Here is a 25,225-nt window from a genome sequence, read left to right as displayed (position 1 = left end):
TCAAGTCTCTCTCTCCTGTGGATAATAAGCTTTGTAGACTAGTTAAGTCTAGTTGCATTCAGATGGACTGACCATCCAGATGCAGAGCAAGCTCAGCCATGGAAATGGGAATTTCTAGTGAAAGACTGCACTTAGCAAGACTAGTGGAGCCATGCTTTAAGAGCCATTCTAGAGCTTGACCTACAGTGATTTAAGATTCTTATCCCCCTAAAATACATTCAATCAGAGTTCCAGAGGCAAGACCTAAGTGAGAAGGCTTTCTGGTGGGGTTTTATGTTTGTTTTGTCTATGCACAAGCCCTGACTTTGGGATGACCATCTCCTTTTATTTGGGGTTTTAGGTCTTTTCCTGCCTTAGCCATCATGGAGAAGAATTTTGGCAGATGCAAGGCGTGATTGGGCTCCTTATCTCCATCTCCCCTAGAGGGCTGCTCTGGAGCAGCCCGTCTCCTATGACAGGAATCGTTTCTCTGGTTTTGATTGAGTTCTCTGGCACGCTGGATAGGATTTGTTGTAACACACACATTCCCCCTGCCAAGGTACACAGAGTCTTGAGACGCAAAGGCTTGTTTTATGATTTTTCCCCCTAAACTTAATTTATTCTACATATCCCATGGCAGAGCTAAACATTTGTGGGTATTCGGCTGCCAGAAATGGAGGTGGATCAGATGGGACCAGGCCTATACTTGTTGAAGAATGGAAGGATTGCTTCCTTCTGGGGCATATTTTTAGAGAGATGGAGGGAGGGAGGGAAGAGGGAGGGAGGGAGAGGAAGAGAGCACGATTGAGCTGTACTAATTCAAACAAAACTTTTCAACAAATATGTTTATAAGTAGAACTTATGGGATCTGGGGAACATTTTACCCATGTTTAAATCCCGAAGTAGCAGGCAAGTTCTTAGTAGCCTTTGAGAAGATATCTCTGATTGAGTAGAGAGCAGACCCTTCTTTCTGCTCATTACCCTGAGCATAGGTGTCCTGTAGCTCATTAGGCAAAATCAGACCCAGGAGATTGAGGGGCTGCCTCTTTCTTATTCTGTTAGTATATGAAACATTTTAAACTCTTAAAACTCTACCAGGGTGAGCAGATGAGAACATTCAAAATCTGTGTAACTCAAAAATATCAACAGCAAGGTCTCCCTTCCCAGTACCTGCTATTACGAGAAATTTCAAGAACCTGCACAAACCATTATTATTGTTGTTGTTGTTGTTATTTGGTACCAGGGATTGAACTCAGGGCCACTGGACCACTGAGCCACATCCCCAGCCCCATTTTATATGTTATATAGAGACAGGGTCCCCCTGAGTTGCTTAGTGCCTTACTTTTGCTGAGGTTGGCTTTGAATTTGCCATCCTCCTGCCTCAGCCTCCTGAGTTGCTGGGATTACAGGCGTGTGCCACTGTGCTCGGCACAAGCCTTTATTTTTACCACAAGCCTTCTTAGTGCCAGACACTGTGTTGGAAGCTGGGGTACACCCGTGAGCAAAGGATCCCCTGCCCTCACCTAACTTCAGTGGGGAAGACACATTATTTGACAAGTCACACAAATACAGTTTATGATGGAAATTGTGATAAGCCCTATGACATAAATATAGCAGAACTTGTACATCTAGTGAGTGACCTGGTCAGGACTTGAGAGCAGGCAGTGGGCAGAGAAGTCTCCCCCCTGAGGAAGGGATGTCAGACCTGAGATCTACATACCTGGGAGTGGGAAGCATATTTATGAAGGGGCACCATGTGGGAAAGTGCTTATGTGGCTCAAATGTCAATAGGCATGATAGTTACCGGGGAGCTTTCTTATACTTTACATTTTTCAAGCCTCATCCCTAGGCAACCAGATTTGGTGGGGTCCAGAAATCTGCATCAGCCCAGGAGATTCTGATATAGATAGTTCCTGCAGAAATAACTGCATTAAATATTGTTGTTGAAACTCTTTTCTTACAATTTGCAATTTGTGCTGGAGACAACTGCAGGCATCCTTTGAAAGAGTGGGTATATTTGGTTTGGCATAAGCATAATCCCAGCTATTCATGGGCATTTACCCCCATTCTTTAGCCCCGGCTGCCTCAGGGAGCAGACATTGGTTGGTCCCTCCCTTCTTCTTTCTGCATCATCCCTACTTTCTGCTTCACACTTTCAGGGACCCCAGCCCCAGATTCAAAGATAACTCTTAACTCTCAGCTCTGGGAGCCAGGTAAGGAAAGCAAGTGGGTCCCCCCAGTTCAAATTTTCTGGACATCAGTGCAGATATTCAGATATAAGTCTGTCAACATATCCCTTATGACTTTATCTGGGGGTAGAAAGGTTAGAGAGACAACTAGGATGAGTTCGGGGAGCAAGACACAGCTATTGGCAGGAGGGATCCTGGGCAAAGAGCAGCCTACTTTCTTGTCAGTGGTGAGTTTATGATGTTCCATAAGGGTGACATCCCTGGCCATGGCTGAGGCGGGTTCCCTGTGATGGGGCTTGTGGGGAGGAGGGGCTGGGATGCCCAGATGGCAGGAAAACTCACACTGAGCCAGCAGCATCTCCTTGGCAAAGAGCCTGCTGGGTGCTGTCCAGGTGTAAGCCTGCTCTCTGGGTTCCTGTTTCCTTTTCTCACCACTGCCTCTGTTGGCACAGAGCCTCAGGAATGTAAGGTGTCCGGACTGTTACTGAGATTGGCGCCCCTGACTGAGCTACATCATGTTTTTTTCCATTCTCCATTTCCAAGTCTCTGGTTTTATCAGAAGAAAGTTTTGATGCAGTGCTCCATCTTTAAACCTTGGGAAAATTTGCCAACCTCCTTTTCAATAGAGAAAGCAGACCCCAGAGTCTTCAGGCAGGAAGGCTAGATCATGTTTAATCATTGTTTGGTCTTTCCCGCTCCCCCCAGTAGTACCCAGGATTGAACCCAGGGGTAGGCAAGCACTCTGCCCATTATTTGGTCTTTCTTATTTTTATTTTGACACCCTCTATTTAGGGAAAACAATTCTTTATAGTGGTGTAAAATTTCTTTTCAAAACAAAAAAAAACATATATATATATATATATATATATATATATATATATATATAGTAAGTATTTAAAGCAGAATATGTAAGAGCAGAGCTGGGGGCACAGATTTGTGGTATAGGTGAATGACAGAGTTGGGTTAATATGGTCATAGAAGAAGTCATCTGGATTTCGCCTCTGGTTGAATCCTCACAGCAAGCCTAGCAGGCAAGTAACTTTCTCAGGGAAGTGAAGTGGCATCACAGCATGGCCAGCTTCACCATTCTGCCCTCCAGCCAGCCTGCCTTCATGGTGACTGGGGGATGTGGTGGGCCTCCATAGTGACCCCCATCCTCCCTTTTTGCTCCCCACTTGCTTTCTGAGCGTTTTCTCCTCTGCAGCCTGAGGCTGCTGGTGGGGGAACAGACAGAGCGTGCCTCAGCCCTTCTGCTGGCCACCTCATCTCAGCCAGGCGAATGCTGGGTCTTACTGTTGCTTAGCCAAGAAGAGGGCTCAAACATGCCGGAACCCAGCTACTCAACTGAATTTCCCTGCTTTTGGACACAAGACTCTTCTATGGGTGGTCTGGAGACCAGTTTGAAATGTGTTGACATTTAACAGTTCAGTTCTGCTAAAAGTTGACAGGATTATTGTGCTCTTTAAAATGGCCAGCCTGTCCCAGAAAGTCCGGGCTCCTTATGGAGAACTCATTTGTGTTTGGTTACTGTTCAGAAGGTCTCAGCAGTTCAAGTTTCCTAAGCAAGCCATTAGTGGCATATTCAAGGTCTGATTCACTGGGACACTTCTGTTCTAGAGGAGAAAGTCTCATTGCAGTCTTGCAAAGTACACTCTGCCATTTAAGTTCTGTGACACCAGTGGCTTTCAGAAACCAGCACACAGGAAAGTGCTGGCACACCTGGTCTAGTAGTGTCTGTGATCTGTATTTAACACTAAAGTTGGGAAACTTGCTGTGTCTGCTGCTGAATATCCTATGTGCTGTCTTACTTCAGGGATGTGCTAGACTGGGGGTGCAAGGCCCTGGATTCAAATTTCAACAACAGGAAAAAAATACCCTTGGAATGTGCTGTAGAAGACATGGGATTTTGATTTTTTTTTTTTTTTAAAGTAGCCATTCATCTTGTCTGTGAAAGAAACCTCAGAATTTCTTCCTTACTGATTGAGTTCAGGGGCACTCCTGGAGGTAGAGAGTGCAAAGCCTTCTGGTGAGAGAGGTGCATTATGGGAACTCACTAAAAGTGGCTTTTCTTGGTGAATTTAGCAGTTTGTTCACAGCCACTTTCCTTGGACTCATAAGCCAGAGAAGCAGATTGATTTATCTCATATCTGCATGCATATGAAATATATGCTGTATTTTAGGTTTATATTTAAGAAGTACTAATTTCCAGGACTGGTGGTTGGCAGGGAGAAAAGAGACCCTGGGACTAATTTGTTCTGTCATCTTAGGCAAGTCGTCTTGCACCAATCTGTGCATCCCTAGCATGAGAAAGAGTTTCCTTCTTGTGACCCCAGGGTTCTGTGATGAGGATAGAAGAGTGACACAGTAGTTCCTCCTTTATCTGAACTTCTGTTTTCTATGGTTTTAGCTAGCTAAAATTTGAGAATATTGCATGGATAGTTATAGAAATAAATAATTTGTAAGTTTTAAATTGAGTTTTGTTCTGAATAATGTAATGAAATCTTGCACTGTCTCCAACTCCATTCCACGTGAAATGCGAATCATTCTTTTGCCCATGTATCCACATTGTATATGCTACCCTCCCATTAGTCACTTTGTAGCTGCCTTTATTATCAGCTGGATTATTGTATCATGGATGAGTGTATCATGTTGTATCATGTTGTATCATGATGAGTGCTTCATTAAGATGGAAAAGGCATTAAATTTATGTATGTATATATTAAAAAACAGTATATATAGAGTTTGGTACTGTCCTTGGTTTCAGGCATCTACTGGGAGAAGGGTCTTAGAACATATCCCCTGCAGATAAGAGGGGCTGCTGTCTATGAGGAAGGAATTTGAAAAGATTCAGAGTGTCATGTAATTTTTCTTTATTATTTGCTCATGTTTTAAGCAGGAAGAGTTTCATGGTATGCATGGATTCTCCGTGCACAGACATACCCACACATCTGTCTTAGTTAGGAGTTGTTTACAAGGAACAGAAATTCACTCAAGCTGGCATAAGTAAGTAGATTTGGTCAGATTCTCAGAATACAGTCATTAATCCCATGGACATCCAGCTTCAGGAAATGGAGTACAGCTGGGACCAGAAATGGAATTTCAGAAGCAAGACTTTCCCATCCTCTTCGGGGCTACACAGTTTCTCTTATTTGCTTCTTTCTGCCCTCTGTCTCTCTGGTGTCTTTACACTGCCCCTCCTCTGTTTCCCTGTCTCTCTCAGCTCTGTTTCTCTCTGTTTGTCCTTGAACCAACAACACTAGAGTGCTTGGTCTCCACCTTCACCCTCAGCACCCTCTACCTTGTTGACATCCCTGTCACACTTAGGAAATAATCATTTTTTGTTTTCAGGGATAAAACTAGCCTGCAGAGGCCAAGAACTTGCAGGGAGAGGGGCCTCTAGCCACCCCAAGGGCTGGCAGGATTAATATGGCGCCCTCTGGTAACATACTTATACATCTGATCTGACTGAATCCAAGTCCAATTCCCAGTAAAGAGTGTGATTGGTCTTACTGTCCAGTGTTCATACCTGCTCTGATCACCTGTCGTCTAAGACTGGAGCCCATGGAGGAAGCATCATCCTAGGCTCATTTTTGTAGGGGATGCAGGTTGGGCAGAGACAGCAACCCAGGTGGACTGACCAAAGAGGAAGCAGGTTTGGGTATTTACCAAAATCTTCCTCCCTGAAGGCGAATACAAACACTTGGTGGGCTTGGGATATTCATTAAATGCCTATTTAATGACAATGACCAGGCACATTCTTGGATCCTGATGTTTTGCTGAGCACTGTCCTGAAATGTGGCACTTGACCTATCCAGGAAAACTCAGTCATCCTCCCACTCCTTCTGTTATGTCCTTGGACTCTTCTTCACCCCATTTCTCTAGCCGCATCCTAGCATGGGGGGGGGGGCATTTCTGCCGTTTTCCTCTTTCTTATCACCTTCCAAAGTTTCAAACTGAGAACATTTAAACCAGCGAAGCAGGCGGCCTGTGTTTTTTCTCAGTGTGAGGCATTTGGAATCAATTGTGTAGTGGCCCCTTTGAGCTTAGCTGTTTAGAAGTGAAACAACACATATTAATACTGCACTGTAAAAATAAATGTCTTTCCGGCTAGAGCCTTGGACTTTTGTGTTTCAGTGGAAACACCCATCTAAATTTCCTGCTTTATTTTCTCTTAAGGGCTAGGCAGGAACCTGGTAAATGCTACTGTTTGTCAAATTTTGCCAATGTTATACAGTAGCAGTACCTTTTGGAGATAAAAAATCACTACTCAGTAATTGAAAATAAATCGTTGGTGGTTGACATCCTGTTGAGAGTGACAGGGGCCTCAGAGAATCTCTGCTTGATTACTAGCGTTTCATCTTGGATTCTCCACTCACCTGTTTTATAACAGCTTTATTTAGCTATATTTCTATATTGAAATGTAGTTCTTTTTCCCCCTTATTCTACATAAATCACTTGGATGCTTAAATTTAAGGACATGTGTTTGCGGCTCTCACACATCTGTCTTGAATTTCATCTTTTCCACCTTGTCTTCTGCTTTCCAAACAATTTACCTCCCTCTCTCTTTCTCCCTGCTGTTACTTATTTCATTGTGCTGTGGAATCCTTTCATTTCAAGAGCTGGTGGAGGGGACTGCAAGCCACAGTCCATTTGTATATAAAGGCATCTTAGTACGTGGCAATCTCAGCTCCTTAGTATGGGATAGGATTCCTTTCACTCAGGACACAGCTGGCCCCTCGCAGCATGGCTGATGCTGTTTTCAGAGCTGAGGAGGCTCCTGGCTTGCTGGATTTCCAGTGAGGTGACACTACTTGTCTTGGACCAGTCCAGTCCAATTCATGGAGGGCCTTCATGTGCCAGGCTCCCTCATGACCATCCTCTTTGATCTTTTTTTTTTCCAGACTGGGAATTTCTCACATCATTGTAAATGTTTCCTTTCCTCTCCTTGTCATTTGGTCAGGGCTCAGTGGGGACTTCCTGAAGCAGGAAAGTGGTAACAAGGGGTTGATAACTGGGCGCTCAGAAAGTTCTGCCAAGAAACAGAACTTTCTATGCTGGGAGGGCCGGGTAGGGGCTCTGGTACAAAAACCCCGATGAAATAACCACCAAGTAGGAAATTGGAAAGAGTGCTGTGCTGAGTGCTAATGGCTGCACAGTGGAACAGGTACGGATGGCGCTGAAGTGATAAACATTGCCGCCACTCTCCCAAACCACATTTCCTGCTCTTATTTTCATTCTGGAGAGTGGACATGGAAAAGCTCAGCCTGCTGATTTGTAATTTATGGCATTTGGTTTAGTAGGCGTTACGCAATCACATTCCGGATCTACTGGAAGCTGCACAGTGTTTGGAGACTGTTTGCCTGATTTCTTCTCTGGATAGCAACTTACCAAGTGGCTGTTGAGGAAGGAGGATGAATGTGTGAAAACGCTACAGAGGCTTGCTCACTCCCCAGGTGCCGGTAGAGCAAGCAGATTCTGTCGGCCTGACGGCATCATCAGGGCGTCCACCGAGGACCCACCACCTGTAAGGCCTATAAGGATGATGACCGCAGGATTCTGGAAGGGTGGAATGCTGCCTTGCCCTCCACCTGGTGGAATCCATCTAGAAACTCCCCTGTCTCTGTGGTTCATGCCTTTGGCCTTTTTCTCATTGGACATTTTCACTGCAGCACCAGGGACTGGGGGTTCTATGGCAAGCAGAGAGGCTATGCTGGGCGTGTCCTTCAAGTGCTGAGTTTGAGAGTTGGTGGAACATCAGAGCCATGGCTCGCCTGCTCAGCCAGAACTGACAAGGCTAGGGAAGCCCTGTGGTCCTGTCCTAGGGAACTTGCATTAATACTGTTTTGGGGTGGGAGTGTCTGTTTTTAGATGAAAAAAGTTTCTTGGTATTATTTTCTTTTCCTATTTAAAAAAAAAAAAACGACAGAGAAAACTTGTTGGCGCATTTCTTGCAAGCTCCTTCATCAGCTGTAGGCAGTTCCCAAATTTAATTACCTTATATGTAGTACTGAGCCATGGCGTATAGGTTGGTTGGGGTAAATTGGTAGCATCTACCGCCTTTCAACTAAGGAGGGTCAAGGTGGGCCATTCTGCTGCCTGGACAAGCACATTTTCCAGCAGATCCCCCTGAATCTACAAGGCATGGCACTCTCCCTTCATCATTCCTAGGCTTCCTTTCTGCCTTTCTGTTTTGTTTTAACCTTGAAAGTCCTATAAAGATCTGGTGTGAAAACACTCAGAATTGGTTCCTCATTGAAACGACCTTGGCATTCTGGGTTGAGCTTGTTTGGTAACACATCTCTCAAAAAGGATTTTAGATCAAGGTCCCAGTGTTCAAGCAAAAAGGCGCAACTCAGCGTGGTACACTGGTGCATACCTGTCATCCCAGGGACTCCGGAGGCCGAGGCAGGAGGGCTACAAGTTCAAGGCCAACCTCAGTAACTTAGGGAGACCTTTAGTAAAAAAGGCTGGGGATACAGCTCAGTGGTAGTGTGCCCCTGGGTTCAGCAGTACCCAGTGGAGGGGAGGAGGAACAGCACTATTCAGAATGAACTTGGGCAAACTTGAGCTCTTTCCCGCTTGTAACTGCAGAAGAATCCACAGTGACCAGCGACATAAGGCACAGAAACCCTATCCCCCAGTAGAAGTTATTGCCTTTGGGGCTGGGACACATCTCTCAGATTTCAGACTCACTCTGACTCTGGCTCCTTCTCCCCCTCTCATATGAAAACTGCAAGCCACTTCTTGAGAGCTTCCCCCCTCTGCAGTCTGTTATTACAAGCCACCCCCTCGCTTTTCCAAACCACTCTGCCCAGTGGAGGTTTTGATACCAGATGGGCTATAGGAAATCCTTCCGTCAGCTTGTGAGAACTGCAGCGTGGGGAAACCCGGCAGCCTTTCCCTCATCTGCGGTGCTGGCCTGGAAGAACCTGGCAGCCATATGCTGCTTTGTACTCCCAACAAACTGCTCATCTCCCGGCTCATTGAGTCATTTGGGCAGGAAGTCACATGGCTTAGTAAATGAACCTCCTTAATGGGGGTTACAAACGATAACAAATTCCAAGTGTTGGGGACCTGGGGCTCTCCAAGCCAGCCGTGTTACTGGAGTAATTCAGAGAGATTTTGTATTTCTGCACTTTTGGAAATGTGGGAAGAAACCTTGTACACGTCTGTCTTTGTATTTGTAGACATTGCCCACCGGCCTTAACATCTCATAATGTTTAATTGTTCTTGTTGCTGGGAGCCAGTCTGAAGGTGAAGGTGTTGTTCTCTGAAAGGAAGTTTAGTGGCCTAGTTGCTTTTCTTGTGACTCCCGAGAAGGAGGCCAGGAGGGCCCAGGTCTCAGAAATGCCTTAGTTTCTTTAGTTCCTTCTTCTTGGCGTCTAATGCTGGTTGCACTTGGAATACAGCCTCTTTCCCATGTTCACACTCCATCCTCAGCAGTATCCCACTGTGGCCTTCACCACCAGGGTCATAAAGCTGACAGCCTCCAAGCCTCATGAAGCACTGCTTCATTTTCTACCTCCTTGAGTCTGCCTGCATGGTTCAGGCAACCCCTGTATTTTAGGGGGTTGTAGTTAGAACTAGGGACTGCATCTTAATGGAGTTTTAGCTAATTTGTGTGTGTGTGTGTCTTTGTGTACTGGGGATTGAACCCAGGGGTACTTTACCACTGAACTACATCCCTATCCCTTTTTATTTTTTATTTTGAGACAGGGTCTCACTAAATATCTCAGACTGGCCTTAAACTTGAAATGCTCCTGCCTCAGTCTCCCAAGTCACTGGGAATGGTATGCCACCATGCTCAGCCTAGCTCCTATTTTGAGAAAGAAGGATCCTTGGACTGGATACCAGCCCAGAAAGAATCTGCCTCTCTGGGATGAACTCAGGGCCATGTTGGAAGGATTGTAGTTTTGTCCTGTTTGTGCTTTTGCCCCTCTCAAAGCCGGAGCTGGGGAAGGAGACTCCTCAGCGTTCCCCTTCCTTTCCTTACCCTCTGACAGTAAGTCTCTAATAGAATAGTTTGTTTTTCTTTGGGTGGATTATGCTGACCCCCACCCCCTGCCAAGGTACCAATGGCACCATAGTCAAATGCTGTGTCCTCAGTGCTCTTGCAGCCAGCAGCACTCATTGCCCTAGCACGGGCTCCCTGATCTAAAGTGTGCAAAGGCACTGTGGTGCCCACTGTGTGCCAGGGACAGGTCTAAACACTACCTTTGTATCAATAAGTCTCCAATAATCTAGGAGGTAGGGACCATGGTACCAGATGCAGCTGAAGAGTGTGAGGCTTGGGGAGGGTAAGGCATTTGCCCAAAATGTCAGAGCCCAGGATTCCAACCAGAGCCATCGCCCATGGCCTGTGCTCTCACCCCTGCCCTCTACTTCCTGCCTCCATACAGTGGAGGATTGGGGGCTGCCAGAACACAGTGATCCTCTTGAAGCAAGGCCTTAGGGGACAGTGGTGGTTTTGTGTTCAATCCGGGAGGCATAGTGTGCAGCCCTTTATCCTGGGAGTCATCAGGGCATCTGTGAGTACTTTGGAGGAACACATGAAGATGGAAGCTTGTATGAACCAGTGAGGTGTGGGGAAGGCTGGCAGCTGAGGAGGTTAGACATTCCCCTTGGACAAGGGGACAAAAGTAGCCTATCAGATCTCTGTCTCTTGCACTAGCAGCAAAATGATTTCTGTTGTAAAACAGTACCTTGCAAGCACAGCGAGGCCTTAAGAAGTCGTCCCTACACACCAGGCTGAGGTGAGCAGGGTTGTCTTCTGGTATCTCTATCTAGACGAGTTCCACTTGGACACAAGGCCCCAGAGGTCATTTCCCTTGGAAATGGGAATGTGTAGCTGGACAAGGGGCCTAAATAAAGATGATATGGGACATCATATTTTTCCACTTACGGCCAAGGAGAAATGGAGATATTTTCTTGAGGGATCATCGTCTTCCTGTTTTGTTTTCTTCTTTTTTTTTTCTTTCCTTTCTTTTTGCAGTGCTGGGGATTGAACCCAGGGCCCCTTGCATGCTAGGCAAGCACTCTACCACAGAGCTACACTCCCAGCCCCATATCATCGTTATTTCTGGCATTTATCAAACACTTATTGTGTACCAAACAGTACTCTAAATGTTGCACATTCGCCCAGTTAGTTCTCACACTGACCGTGTGAGGTAGTGCTGTTATCCTCATTTTACTCATGAGGAAACTGAGGCCCTGAGAGGTGATGTAACTGGCTTCAGGTCACCCAGCTGGTATACAGTACAGTCAGGATTTGAGCCCAGGCCGTCGGGCTCCAGAACCACATTCCTGACCACTTGACAGCAGCACACTGCTGTCCAGCAGAGCACCGACTGTTTGGCTGAAGGAGGACCAAACTCTGTGCTGAGCTGTTGGTCCTGGCGGCTGCCCCTGTTTAGAATGCAGGTGGTCATATGGTTGGAAACGGGCAGAGTGTTGGTTCAGCATGCAGAGCCCTTCCTGGCACAGTCACCACACTAGAATGGAGCCAGTCTCCCTTCCTGCCCTCTTTGTTTGCCTCTTCTGGCAGTTGGCAGCTTTGCCTTATATTGTGCCTGTGTGTGTATAGTTGTAGCTCCATATTTTTATTTGCTCTGGTAAAATAGACAAAACAAAATTGATCTTTTTAACCATCTTCCACTTATAAACTCTGTGGGTCCTGAAGGCAGGCACGGTGTTTCACCACCCACATACCTGAACCTTCCCTGCCTCCACGCAGCACTTTGATTAGAGTGTATTAAGTAAATCACAATTTAATAAAGCCCTATTGGATTGCACAGCTTATCCAAATCAACTGTAAATCAGTTAGAAAACTCACTGTGACTTAAAGAAATGAAGAATAAATGTTTAATGTCTCATCTACCCAGTCTTTTCTTTTTAATACAGTAGCAGAGAGGACCCAGAAGAAGGGCTTGTGGCATGTTTAATGCCTGATGTCTGCAGGAAGCAGAGTAGACATGTTATATTCTAAACCTCACAGTCTTGTGACCCTTGGGGGCATAGGTCTGAATGAGCTATAAAAATCTGATGTTATCATTGCAAATCCATTAGGAGCTCTTTGAATTCTCATAGGCTGGTAGTGGTTCTGACTGGCTGGGCCCAGCCCACCTGCATCTTTTTCTTGGCCTCACATGGTTTGTTTTGTGACAACTCTGGGCAAAGGAAAGATGGGAAAGTGAGTAGCACACAGAGGTCAAAGGCACCATCAGATTAAAAGAGAAGAACAACTGTATTGAATCATTTATTCTGCAATTTAAAGAACGTTCTGGCCCAGCATGGTGGCACACACCTGTAATTTCAGCAACTTGGGAGACCGAGGCAGCAGGATCACAAGTTGAAGGCCAGTCTCAGCAGATTAGCAAGACCCTGTCTCAAAAAATAAAAAGGAGGATTGGGGCTGTAGCTCAGTGGTAGAGCACTTGCCTGGCATGTGTGAGGCACTAGGTTCAATCCTTAGCACCACATAAAAATAAAGGCATTCTGTCCATCTACAACTACAAAAAAAATTTTAAATAAAAATTAAATTAAAAAAGAACGGGGAGTGTATGAAGCGCAGTGGTTGTGAGCCTCTGGGTCCAGTTCCCAGAAATGGAGCCAGCCGTCAAGTTCCCAGTACTGCTAAAAACTGGAGAGGAAGGTGGGAGGTGGGGGAAAGAGGGAATTAAAGAAATAAATAAATTCTGGGCCCCTAAGGAGCTAGGAGGAGACTTGGTAGTGAAGAAGCCATTTAGAAAACTGAACTTGTTTGCTTAGTCAGTCTAACTGACCCAGGACAATGTTCCCTCCCTCCCTCCCTCCTTTCCTTCTATTCTTTCCTTCCTCTATTCATTCACCCATCACTTGTTGAATGCATAACATGCCGAGCACTGTGCTGGGCCAACTGCTCTACCAGGCTGTGAAAATGACAATAATAGGCCAAATCACACACTTGGAATCATGCCTCAAGAGCAAAGGAGTCAAAAATTGGGTCTGAACTCGAGATATGAGGACAAACTCCTATGGGAGCATTTAGTAGATGGTGCTGGGATAGCAGTAACAATAGTAATAATTGCTGGTAATAATAGCAACTAACACATATGTCATATTGTACCTAGTCTGTGTCAGGCCTTATTCTTAAACATTTAATATAACTCATCTAATCTTCACAATGGCCCAGTGAGGTGTAGGTTCCGTTACCCCCATTTTACAGATGGAGGAACCAAGAGAGAAGTAAGGTAGCTTGCTTAAAATCAACTACTAAGTGTCTGGAGCCGACTTAGGCCCAGGCAGTCTTAGCTTATGCTAAGTAACCCTCAGGGTATATATTCCCTTGACACTGGGGGGTGGGGACAAGTGGAATTTTTTTCGCTCAGACTGTATTTACAATAGGATTTGGTCATGTTTGGTTAGGAAAGATGGGGACACTTCTCTGGATCTGTTTTTTATGCTGCTCATAGAAAAGGTGGTCTTGATTGTGGTCAGCACAGGGTGAAAGGGCCAGGAGCAAAGTGCCTGAGAAGGTTCAGCTGACCTGGGCAAGGAGATTGCTGATTAATCTTCCATCTGTGTTAGCGTTGGCTTCACCCCACAGATTTGCAGCAGCTGCTGAGAAGTAAAAGCTTAGCCCCTCGGTCAAGTGCAAGATGCAATCTGTAGCTTGAGAGGCGGGTCCTGTGTTGCCGTATGAGCTGGGACTTCTCAGAAATCACCAGGTTGTATTTCCCTGTGGTATCTGCGGGTGCTGACTGATCCCTCCAGAGTTTCAGTTTAGCTGGTTTTTCTCATTTGCATTTTTACAGTTTACCAGTTCCCAATCGTGTCCCTTGTGATTTTCGCTTGATTGTTTTCTGGGTCACTATAAAAGCATTTCTGGCTAGTGCTCCTAGGATGATAGTTCCAACCACAGCCTTGGATCCAGAGACGGAGCCAGCCGTCAAGCCTGGGAACAGGAACTTTCAAGTAACTGGACAGCTCATTCTGTCATCCTTTTTGATTTCTGCCAAGTCGAGCTCATATTGTCTCCTCTTTGTTTCTTTCCTATTTCATCTTTGTTGCCTTGCTTCTGAATTTAGCGAACTCCTGAGGAATACTTACATTTCTGGGTGTTGGGTTTTGCTGCGGTATATTATGTCGGAGTCACTTGACATTTGGGTAGCTATGGAAGAAGAGGGTTGAAGATGTCATCGAAATGAACTTTGAGTGGATTTTTTTTTTCCCCCAGAACAGTCTCTGTAGAGAGCTCAAATATTGGATGTAAAAGTCACTTGGGCTCTCCCAATTGCAGCAGTGACAGTCAGTGTAGCTTTTTAAGTGCTCAAGTCGCCGCTGACCTTTAAAAAAAAAAATCTCTTGACACACAGTGGAATGTGAGCTCTTGCCCCCAATCCAATCTCCTGGTTCAAAGACAGCAGGGCAAGGAGGCGCCTGACTCAGCTCCTTCTTCCTCCCACGCTCCTTTGCACCAGACTGGACTGTATTTCACACTTTGTCATCCAAGCCAGAGTTGAGGAAACCAAGTAGGAATTCCTTTCAGAATCAGATGCAGTGCCAGGGATCCCTTAAGTAGTGTGAAGAGCAAAATCCACAGAGGTAATTAAAAAAAAGTTTTTTTCCAGCCCGGCTTGGTGGCACGTGCCTATCGGGTCTCAGCTACTCAGGGGGCTGTGGCAGGAATTCCCTAGAGCCCCAGAAGTTCATGATCAGCCTGAGAAACATAGTGAGAACCTGGCTCAAAAGTAAATACAAGAATAAATTAAATCAGAAATCTAGACATGAGAGGGGGGGGGGGCATGTAAAGAAAGGAGGAGACTGGCAAACCAATCACATAAACAGGCCCTAATCGCTCTATGTTGTAGACAGTTCTTGTGGCAAAATATCATTTGCTGTAGAAGGAAATCCCCATTCTCTGAGTAGTTTCATTTACAGCCTAGTAACTATACAGTTGATTGATTAACTGTAAAATAAAATTGACAGGGAAACACTTTTTGAAGAGGATGCTGACAAGACAAGGGGGTAATAAGCATAAATCAGATTCCAGTATTAATGATGCGTCCCCTGTGTGGCAGTACTTTTCGAGTGTCTCTAACACACTTCGCCTCCTTCCAGTCTCATATTCATCTTGCAGTGTGGGCATGACTGTGCTCAGAGCAAGACCTGACCTGCCCAGAGCCTGTTCCCATGTCCTCTGCTGACATTTACTAAGGTGCAGGGCCAGGATGTCAGCCCACCCTCTCCGAAGCCAGTTTCTTTTTCTACATTACCGTATTTTCTCCCTGGGAAGCACTTGTAAGAGGATGAAGCACTGACGATTAAATGCTCTAAGAAAATGGCTGGCAGTGTAGCTCAGTGATGGGGCTTTTGCCTACTGTTTGCATTGCATGCAGAAGGCCCTGGGTTCTAGTCCTCAGTGCTGCAAAACAATAAAAACAAAATGAAGGAAAAACAAAACCAAAAATCAACCCCCCAAACCAAAAGCAAACTTGAACTTATTTCTTGGGAATGCTTTTTAAAAAAGTGCAGTTAGCCTTCAGCCCTGAGTGGTTTGGGGGTGCTCACCTTGAAAACAAAGGTGGGTTAGATTCCTCAGGCTTTAATCAGTGCTGAAGGAGTCGAAGACCCCAGCAGCAGCAGGATAATGGGCTTTTATCATCTGCTGTTCATAACTCCATTATCCTACATAGTAAGATAAGTTATAAATGCTGATTCTATTGGAGATTTTTTTTTTAATTTTGTATCCAGGAAAATGTCTTTTTTTAAAGATATTTATTTTTTAGTTGTAGTTGGACACAATTTATTTTTATTTATTTTTTATGTAGTGCTAAGGATTGAACCCAGGGCCCTACATGCGCTAGGCAAACGCTCTATCACTGAGCCACAATCCCAGCCCCTGGGACAATGTCTTTTTAAAAAATTAATTAATTTTAATTTTTAAAAATGTGTTTTAGTAAGTTATACATGACAGTTGAATGCACTTTGATGCATTATATATAATGGAGTATAAATAATTTCTCATTCTCTGGTTATACACAATGTGGACAATCCCACCAGTTATATAGTTATATATGTACATAGGGTAACAATGTCTGATTCATTCTCCTATCCTTCCTACCCCCATACCTGCTCCCCTTCCCTCCCTCTTCCCTACCTAAAGTACCTCTAGTCTTCCCTAACCCCCCTGCCCATTGTGAATTAGCATCCACATATCCGAGAAAACATTCAGCCTTTGGTTTTTTGGGATTGGTTTATTTCACTTAGCTTGATATTCTCCAGCTCCATCAATTTACCTGTAAATGCCATTATTTCACTCTTCTTTAAGGCTGAGTAATATTCCGTTGTGTATATATACCACAGTTTCTTTATCCATTCATTTGTTGAAGGGCACCTAGGTTGGTTCCATAGTTTAGCTATTGTGAGTTGAGCTGCTATACATTGATGTGGCTGCGTCATTGTAATATGATGATTTTAAGTCCTTTGGGTATAAACCAAGAAGTGAGATAGCTGGTCAAATGGTGATTCCATTCCAAGTTTTATGAGGAATTCTGTTGGAGGAGATTTTAATGGCAGGAATAAAGATGAATCAATAATGTAGTTCTCCCCATGGAGATAAGGTCAAGATCTGCACTGAAATGAACCCTTAAGACAAGGGAATCTTTATCTGGGGCCCATAGACCTCCCATGATCAGGCAGGTTCTGCTAACAGGCTTTAAGGGATTCATGAGCTCTGTGAAATTACATACAGACTTTTTTGGTATGTGTATTTTCCCTGGTGAAAAGATCCTTAGCTTTTATCCTCAAGTGACCCAAAAAGGTTATTTTCAGAGGTTTTTTTGGAACATTTGAGGTATCAAACACATGAAGACACAAAGAATTCATTTCTTATATTCTTTAAAAAATTTTTTTTTGTATTTGTAGACGGCCAGCATGCCTTTATTTTATTTATTTTTGTGTGCCGTGCTAAGGAAAAAACCCAGTGCCTCACACATGCTAGGCAAGTGTTCTGTCACTGAGCCCCAGCCCCAGCTCCAGCACAATAATTCATTTCTTTAAACTCAGACTTTGCTTATTTTCAGGCAGCATGAGGGAACCCTCAGCACAGGCCCGATGACTTTTCAAGCCTAAGAATCAGATCCTGATTCAGGTATCAAGATCAATAAGGTTGGAATGATTATTCCTGAACCTTCCACACTGTTTAGAACCAAGTAGTCTTGATGCCACAGCCTGAGAAAGATGGTCCATGCCCATCCACAGATAGATACAGCTCACTGATGAATGACACTAGTTCCTAAATAAATCACGATCGTATAAAATTAGACCATGATGGGCTAGTCTATAAAAAGATTGACTTTTCAGTGTCAGGCGAGTTTAGAAGCAATTGTTATTTTTTACTCTAAACCAGTGGCCCTTTACTTGGAAACAAAGATCCAATGATGACCGTGTAAAATACAAGCCAAGACCTACTGTCTTCCTGAGTCCCCATGAGAAAGAAGGGGGACGGGATCCCTAGGGAAAGTGAGGGCCACAGAAATTATAAATTCTTAGATCTTCAAGGTGGATTCTGAGAGCAATGATATATCTGTGGTGGTTTGCAGCAAGGCAGAGAAAGATGTTAAAATTCTTTTTTTCTACATGAAGAACTCAGAGTAATTTGAGTTCCTCATTATCTAGCTTCTGTTGGGGTGGGGCATCTCTACTGAGCGTCAGAGAGGCTGGGCTGCCCAGGAAGCAAAGACCCACCACCAATTCTTTTTTTGGTGGTTCTTGTTATTATTTTTGTTGGTTAGTTTGTTTTTTGGTGCTGAGGATGGAGCCCACGACCTCCTCATGCATCCTAAGCACATGATCTACCACTGACCTATATCCAGTCCTATTTCTTTAAGGCTCACAGGCTGCAGTTTACTTTAGGGAACAGTCTAGTTAACCCAAAAAGAGTCTCGTTTTAAGGTGCCATTTGCTTGGGGGAACCCCTATGCCCAGAAAAGATATGATCCTAACGGTCCTTAACAGTATACACAGGACCAACACCAAGGAGGATTTCTTCTAAGAAGGCAAGGATACTTTAACCTTAGAAGAGCTACTAATGAAAAATACTACAACAGGTTAAAATAAGCCAGCTGTGGTGGTACACGCCTGTATGCCTGATGACTCTGGAGGCTGAGGCAGGAGGATTGCAAATTCAAGGCTAGTCTCAGCAACTTAGACATCATCGTTGTTATCATCATGATCATCATCATAATATAGTCACACAATCCTGATTCAAGTTTTGGTCAAAAAGTTATGGAAGAATATTTTCTTAACATGTTAAAGAATATCTATCTCAAACCAATGACTAATATTATATTTGCTGGTGAGATCGTTGAGATATGTGCATTATAGTCAGGTAGGACGATAAGGATGCTGGCTACTAAACACTGTTCTGGAAGTTCCAGCCATTATAGTTCTTTAAAAAAAGGAAATAAATGGTGTGACCATTGAAAAGAAAAAGTAGAGGTGTCTTTACTTAGAAATAGCAATGACTTTCTATTCAGATAAAAAACTGCTTTGAAGTCAGAGTATAAATTTTTAAAATGGGCTGTTTCTACAACCCCACCTTCCCATTTATGACCCAGATCACACTGCTTTGCCCATTCACGGACTTTGTTCTTTCCATTCTCTTTCTCTTCAATTTTATTCTCTCTCTCTCTCTCCTAGATTATCCCAGTCAACACATGTTATCCTACCTTTAAAATATCCTCTAACCAGGTGTGGCAGTGGATGCCTATAATCCCAGCCTTCAGGAGGCTGAGGCTGAGGCAGGATCAATCGCAAGTTCAAGGCCAGCCTCAAATTGGAAAACTAGGGCTGGGGTTGTAGCTCAGTGGAGGAACACTTTCCTAGCATGTGTGAGGCACTGAGTTCAAGTCTCAGCACCACATATAAATAAATAAAATAAAGGTCCATTGACAATTTTTAAAAATATTTTTTTAAAAATTGGAAAACTGGGGGTTGGGATTGTGGCTCAGTGGTAGAGTGCTCACCTCGCAAGTGAGAAATCCTGAGTTCGATCCTCAACACCACATTAAAAAAAATAAACAAAAATAAAGATATTGTGTCCATGTATAACTAAAAAATTTTTAAAAATAAGAATAAAAATTGGAAAACTATTGTCAGTGATAATGTTGGTGAGGGTACTAGGAAGAAGGCTGTCTCATTGGCTACTGGTGGAAATGTAAAATGTCTAAACTTTCCTAAATGGTGAATCATGGTCATTTTTTACTTTTGTTTTTGTGTTTTGCTGGCTTTCCCAATTTTTTCCAGAAATTATTCCCCCTCTCTCTCACGCACGCACGCACGCACGCACGCACACACGAATTACTTTTTAAACCAAAAAAACAAAAACAAAAACATCAGTCATTTTAACTTTCCTTTTCTCTCTTTTTCCCCCTTTCTTCTTTCTTTTCTTTTTTCCTCCCTACCTTCCTGGCTGGATACGTGCACAGCAAACTTAAGGAAGCTGATCCCAGGGGCAGGATGCTTGCTTGTTGTCCAATCTCTTCAGAATGTTAGCCCAGGATCAGGTTTCTCCGGAATGATGTAATATCAGTCATTGAAACTGTCTCTGCAGAGGCTGTTTTGTGAACCCACAGGAAATGTGGGGCTGGGAAAAACAGGCAGCCGCAAGCAGGGCCCACCCAGTTTGAGGTGGGGTCCCACAACCTCTCCTGCCAAGATGTGGGTCTTTTCGGACAGGGAAGCCTAATGTTTCCTGGCACGCCTATAATCCCAGAGGCTAAGACAGAAGGATCACAACATTGAGGCCAGCCCGGGCAACTTAACTGAGACCCCATCTCAAAATTAAACTAAAAAGAACTGGTGGGGGGCTGGGGAGCTCAGTGGTAGAGCACTTGCCTAGCATGTGCAAGGCCCTGGGTTCAGTCACCAGTACCCCGTTGGGGAGGGGGGACAATCATGGCCACATGTGCCTTTCCCTCTGCTGCCTGCAGTCTGCCTTCTGATGCCTGTTATCCTGTGTCACATCCGGGTCCTGTTCCTCCAGTGCCCAAGCAGTTAACCTCCCTGTCTAGAAGGGAGGCTCACAGCTGAGTAGCCGAACCAGTGGGCCCTTGGGCCATCTTCCTTCATTTTTTTCCTCTCTGGAGATGTGTTACCAGCCCAACATTTTTATTTAATGGTCTTGCTTTGGGGGCTTGGCAGTTAAGTTTCAGAATACCCAGGCCCACCTAGAATGGTTCTCACCCATGGCAGTGAGCAAACATGGGCCACACGTATCTGGCTTCCCGCCTGGGCTGTTATGTTCAGGTTTTCTCAGCTTCATCCCTCCTAGACCCAGGGCTTCTGACAGTTTGCACAGCCAACGTGAACAGTCTGCCAGCAGCCCCAAGGTTGTTTGGAGTGGCACCTAGAGCTGTGGGTTGGGGCTGGTATGGGATATCGCTGCCCTGTGTGTGGTAGGCCAAATGGCACACATCTGTAGCAGCAGGTCTGGTGAGGGGATGAGGGGATGAGGGGCATATTTGAACCACTTACTCTTGTTGGAAAAGATGTCCCTCTCCCATGGGGCTAAGGGGACACCGCAGAATGGGAAAGCAGGGGAGCGATTGGCTGCTGGTGGGTGGAGAAGCTTCGCTTCCTTGCTTAGCCACCTGGTGGAGGTCTGATTGTGTCAAACACGTGTCATCCATCTTCATGACCATGTGTTTCAGAGAATGTGTCTGTGGGAGAGCCAGGAGAGGAGAAGCCTGGTCCTCCATCATCCTCTGTCACAGCTTGAGCCTGAGTGGGGTCTGGGTTCTTCTGCTGTGTATCTACCACGCGGGAGCATGGGGATTGTAGTCAGTGTCCCTTTATGCCCAGCATCCTGCTTTAGCCCAGTTATTTCTTTATTTACACTTTAGTGATTTTCTCACTCATCTCCCGAGGGTCTCAAAAGAACTCTGCAATTAATCTGGCTTGGATTTAACCCCGACTTTTTATTTTTCTTTTTACAGCTTAAACTTTGGAACAAATACCGAATTTCCAACATTCCATCGCTAATATTCCTAGATGCCACCACTGGGAAGGTTGTGTGCAGAAATGGGCTCCTGGTGATCCGCGATGACCCAGAAGGTGAAGCTTCAGCCTGTCTATCCGCACTTATGACTCGATTCCCACTCCTTCCCCTGCCCTAGCCCCCTCCTCCTTGGTATAGAGAATGCTAATAAATATGTGTAAGTGGGTTTACGTGGCTAGAGAACATTGTCTTGATGAAATTAGGGTATTTTGTAGGTCATAGTTAAGGTTTTTAAAGGGATAAGAATGTCCCTCTAGGGGACTTTAATTCATGGGCTGAAGGAATTGGAATCTGGAAAAGAAAGTTCAGCTTTGAAGTCTAAGGAGGCTGTTGAAAAGCAGCAAAAACCAAGATACTGACCTCTTGTGCTATTTCTTTTCTTTTCTTCCCTTTCTTTCTCTTTTTTGCCATCCTGGGGATTTGCTCCACCACTGAGCTACCTTCCTGGTCATTTCTATTTTTTATTTCGAGACAGGGTCTCACTAAGTTGCCCATGCCACCTTCTAACTTTTCACCCTCCTGTCTCAGCCTCCCAAGTAACTAGGATAACAGGCCTGCACCACCACACCCGGCTTTCCAGTGCTTCTCTCAGCAGCAGCTGTTACCTTCACAATCAGAGGCAGACTAAAGGGGCCTTTCTCTCTCCCAATTTTTTTTTTTGGTAGATGGACACAATACCTTTATTTTATTTATTTACTTTTATGTGTGGTGCTGAGGATCGAACCCAGTGCCTTGCACGTGCTAAGCGAGCGCTCTACCGCTGAGCCACAACCTCAGCCCCTCTCTCTCTCACAATTTAAAGATAAATTGAGTATCCCTCATCTGAAATGCTTGGGAGCAGAAATGTTTCAGATTTCAGAATTTTTTATATTTTGAAATATTTGCACAGACTTTACCAGTTGAACATTCTTAATCCAACACTCTGAAATACTCTGGAATCTTAAAACTTTTTGAGCACTAAAATGACTCTCCGGGCAAGATGGCGCATGCCTATAATCCCAGCAGCTCTGGAGGCTGAGGCAGGAGGGTCGAGAGTTCAAAGCCAGCCTCAGCAACATAGCAAGGCCCTAAGCAACTCGGTGGGACCATCTCTGAATAAAACACCAAAAAGGGCTGGGGATGTGGCTCAATGGTTAAGCACCCCTGGGTTCAATCCCTAGTACCAAAAAAAAAAGAAAAGGACTCGGTTTAAAATTTCAGGTTAGGGATGCTCAACCTTTCTCACCATGGTTTCATTGCTGTCTGTGTTGCAGTGAAGATTTAAACACACTTGCACGTACACATATACATGCACACATACACCCCAAAGATTGGAATCAAGAGTTTTTTTTGTTTGTTTTGTTTTTTGGTTTTATTTTGGTTAGAAGGGTTGAACCCAGGAGCACTTAGACACTGAGCCACATCCTTGGGGCGGGGCTAAATTGTTGAGGCTGGCCTTGAATTTGCAATCCTCCTCCCTCAGCCTCCAGAGTCACTGGGAATATAGGCGTGCACCACCAAGCCTGGCTCCCTAGAGATTTTTATATTATTTTATTTCAGGGTGGGCTTGGCCATCTGCATTTTTTAAAACTGGTCTATACTTCTCCCTCTAGTCCTGGATCCCTCAGGCAATTTTGAGGCAGTGGGCCACAGACCATCCTGTAAGAACATATTTTTCTATAGAATTGAGAGCATATTATTTACTCTTCCGCCGGGAGCTTAGGTATTATCAGAATGTTGACCATCTGGGTTGGCTGGGTTTTAATCTTTCCTTTTATTAGACTTAAATTCTCACTTGGTTCCTTTAGCTCCAACCCAGACCAATATAATCAGATTCTCTGGGGATGGGGCCCCGGAGCATTATATTTTTAAATTCCCCAGTAGATTTTAACATGTGGTCAGCATTGAGAATGCCTGAGATGCTAGGATTTAGATTGCATCAATTTGTGGTTAACGCCTGAGGCAGGGATTTGCAGCCCTGCCCCACCATCAGAATTACCTGGGGAGTCTGCTCAGTTTTGTCCTCAGCCTTGCTTCTGTATCCAGAGGTGGCCCCATGCAGGCTTGGGAGCTGTTGCCCCACAGGTAGTGGATGAGTTCTTTTGTTTCCTGTGAGTTGCATATCCCGTGGCTGTGTTAACAGATAGTATTTGATGGTGAAGTTGTCCTGCCTGCAGCTCAGTGGCTCCTGGGCCCCTCACCATAAGGAGGAGTCTTAACATTGCCATCTGTTGCTTTTTCAGGTCTGGAATTCCCGTGGGGACCTAAGCCCTTCAGGGAAGTCATCGCAGGGCCCTTACTTAGAAATAATGGGCAGTCCCTGGAGAGCAGCAGCCTGGAGGGGTCTCACGTGGGAGTCTATTTCTCCGCACACTGGGTGAGTGGTTGGTCCCCCCCTAAGTCCAGACAAATAGGAGCACTGATGTTACCACTGAGCTTAGCTGTGGTTGGCATCTGGGGGTGTCTGCTGTGGCAGGAAATCTCTGGCCTTCTTGTCTTCTCCTGCTCCTGATGCAGTGTTGGCATGCAATTAGTGCTTAATGTTGCAAATGATAATAGCAGCAAGAAACTAACTTTAAAAAAAAATTCTTTTTCAGTGCTGGGGATAGAACCCATGGCCTTGTGCAAGCTAGGTAAACACTTTACCACTGAGCTAAATCTCTAGCCCCCAAAATGACTTCTTTTGATTGATCTGAAAAAATATTCCCCTTAACCCATTCACATGAGCCTTTAAGGGTTTCCAAGGGGACTGTTCTAGCCACTGCCTGCTGGCTCACTACAGAGCAGGGGGCCCTTGTGTACTGAATGTTGGTTCATGAAGAGGAGCAAGCTCAGTTCCACCTCTTTTGTGTCCCAATCCCACTTGGGTCTTCCTCTGATGACACAGCAAGGTCCTGCTCTTTTCTTTCAGTGCCCACCCTGCCGAAGCCTCACACGGGTGCTGGTGGAATCCTACCGGAAGATCAAGGAGGCCGGCCAGAAATTTGAGATCATCTTCGTTAGCGCAGACAGGTGAGACGTGCCTGTGCAGGGTGGTGCTGCTTCCCTTTCCCGAGGTGGTTAGCATCCATTTCTTTCACCTTACACTTGTTACTTCCTTGCTGTAGGAGTGGAGGCAGCACTTGGGGAAGGCATATCTGGCACTTTTGGCAGAGGGCCAGATAGATACATTTCACATTTGCTCCTATAATTGTCGGAAGGGAACCGAGAAAAACCTCTTCTTGCTGTGAACACTGGGGCACATCCCAATCCAGACCTGGGCCATTTGGGATTTGGATTTGTTTTCCAATTTGTTCAAACAGCTTTCTAGATTGTGAGGAAAAGATACAGAGTGGGGAGGATGGAAGAGAGCCAGCGCCTGATGGGATGTGACGGCTGTCTTGGTGCACATGCAGTCATTTTCTTAGCCCCGGTCATGCACTCTGTCAGGGGGCTGTTTGAATCACAAAAGCAAGAAAGACAGAGCAAGTTCAGGTCCTTTTAGCCTCAATTTCCTCTGCTTCTCTTTCCGATGTCTCGCATCACCAAGCTTCCTTCAACTCAGAATTCCAGCCCTGTTCAGCCTGGGTCCCCAGGCACTTCTGTCTCTCAGGACGCTGTTCACAGAAGGGCTGCTGAGAGGCCGGCTCGGCACGCGGAAGGCCTTTTGCACATTGTTATGTAACTTGGCACCGCACTATCCCATGCTTGTCTTAATGGCCCACGGTTCCTCTCCACAGCTCCCTGTCTCAGCGAGTAGAGTGGGGGCAAGCCTAAAGGCATGTCAGGCGGAGCAGTACCTTTTTAAAAAACTTTAAGCAACATTACTTTTATTGAAATATAGTTTCTACACAATAAAATGAATACCTTTAAGGTACACAATTCAGTGAGTTTTGCCAAATATATTTACCTATATAATCGCATCGTCAAAGTTAGGATACAGAATGTCTCCATCACTCAAAAGATTCCTTTGTGGCTCTTATCAATCAGTCCTCATCCCCAAATTCCAGCTCCAAGAAACCTCGGATGTACCCACTATCACGTGAGTAGTTTTGTCTTC

The 25,225-nt window shown here is 45.0% G+C and overlaps 1 protein-coding gene across 2 annotated transcripts in view; it reads left to right on the top strand.

The window, feature by feature from the left end:
• The window catches only part of NXN (nucleoredoxin), a 150,395-nt gene that overhangs the window by 101,693 nt on the left and 23,477 nt on the right, over positions 1-25,225 (top strand). For both annotated transcript variants that reach the window (XM_081272279.1, XM_081272278.1), the window contains exons 2-4: positions 21,146-21,263; positions 23,430-23,563; positions 24,098-24,198. In XM_081272279.1, the coding sequence (XP_081128405.1) occupies positions 21,146-21,263; positions 23,430-23,563; positions 24,098-24,198 (353 nt within the window). The remainder of the gene's footprint in view (positions 1-21,145; positions 21,264-23,429; positions 23,564-24,097; positions 24,199-25,225) is intronic.

This window comes from Spermophilus citellus, assembly GCF_964194105.1.
Source record: "Spermophilus citellus genome assembly, chromosome: 17".
Taxonomy (NCBI): Eukaryota; Metazoa; Chordata; class Mammalia; order Rodentia; family Sciuridae; genus Spermophilus; species Spermophilus citellus.
Note: the sequence above shows the minus strand (reverse complement) of the source record. Positions and strands in the feature narration are given on the sequence as shown.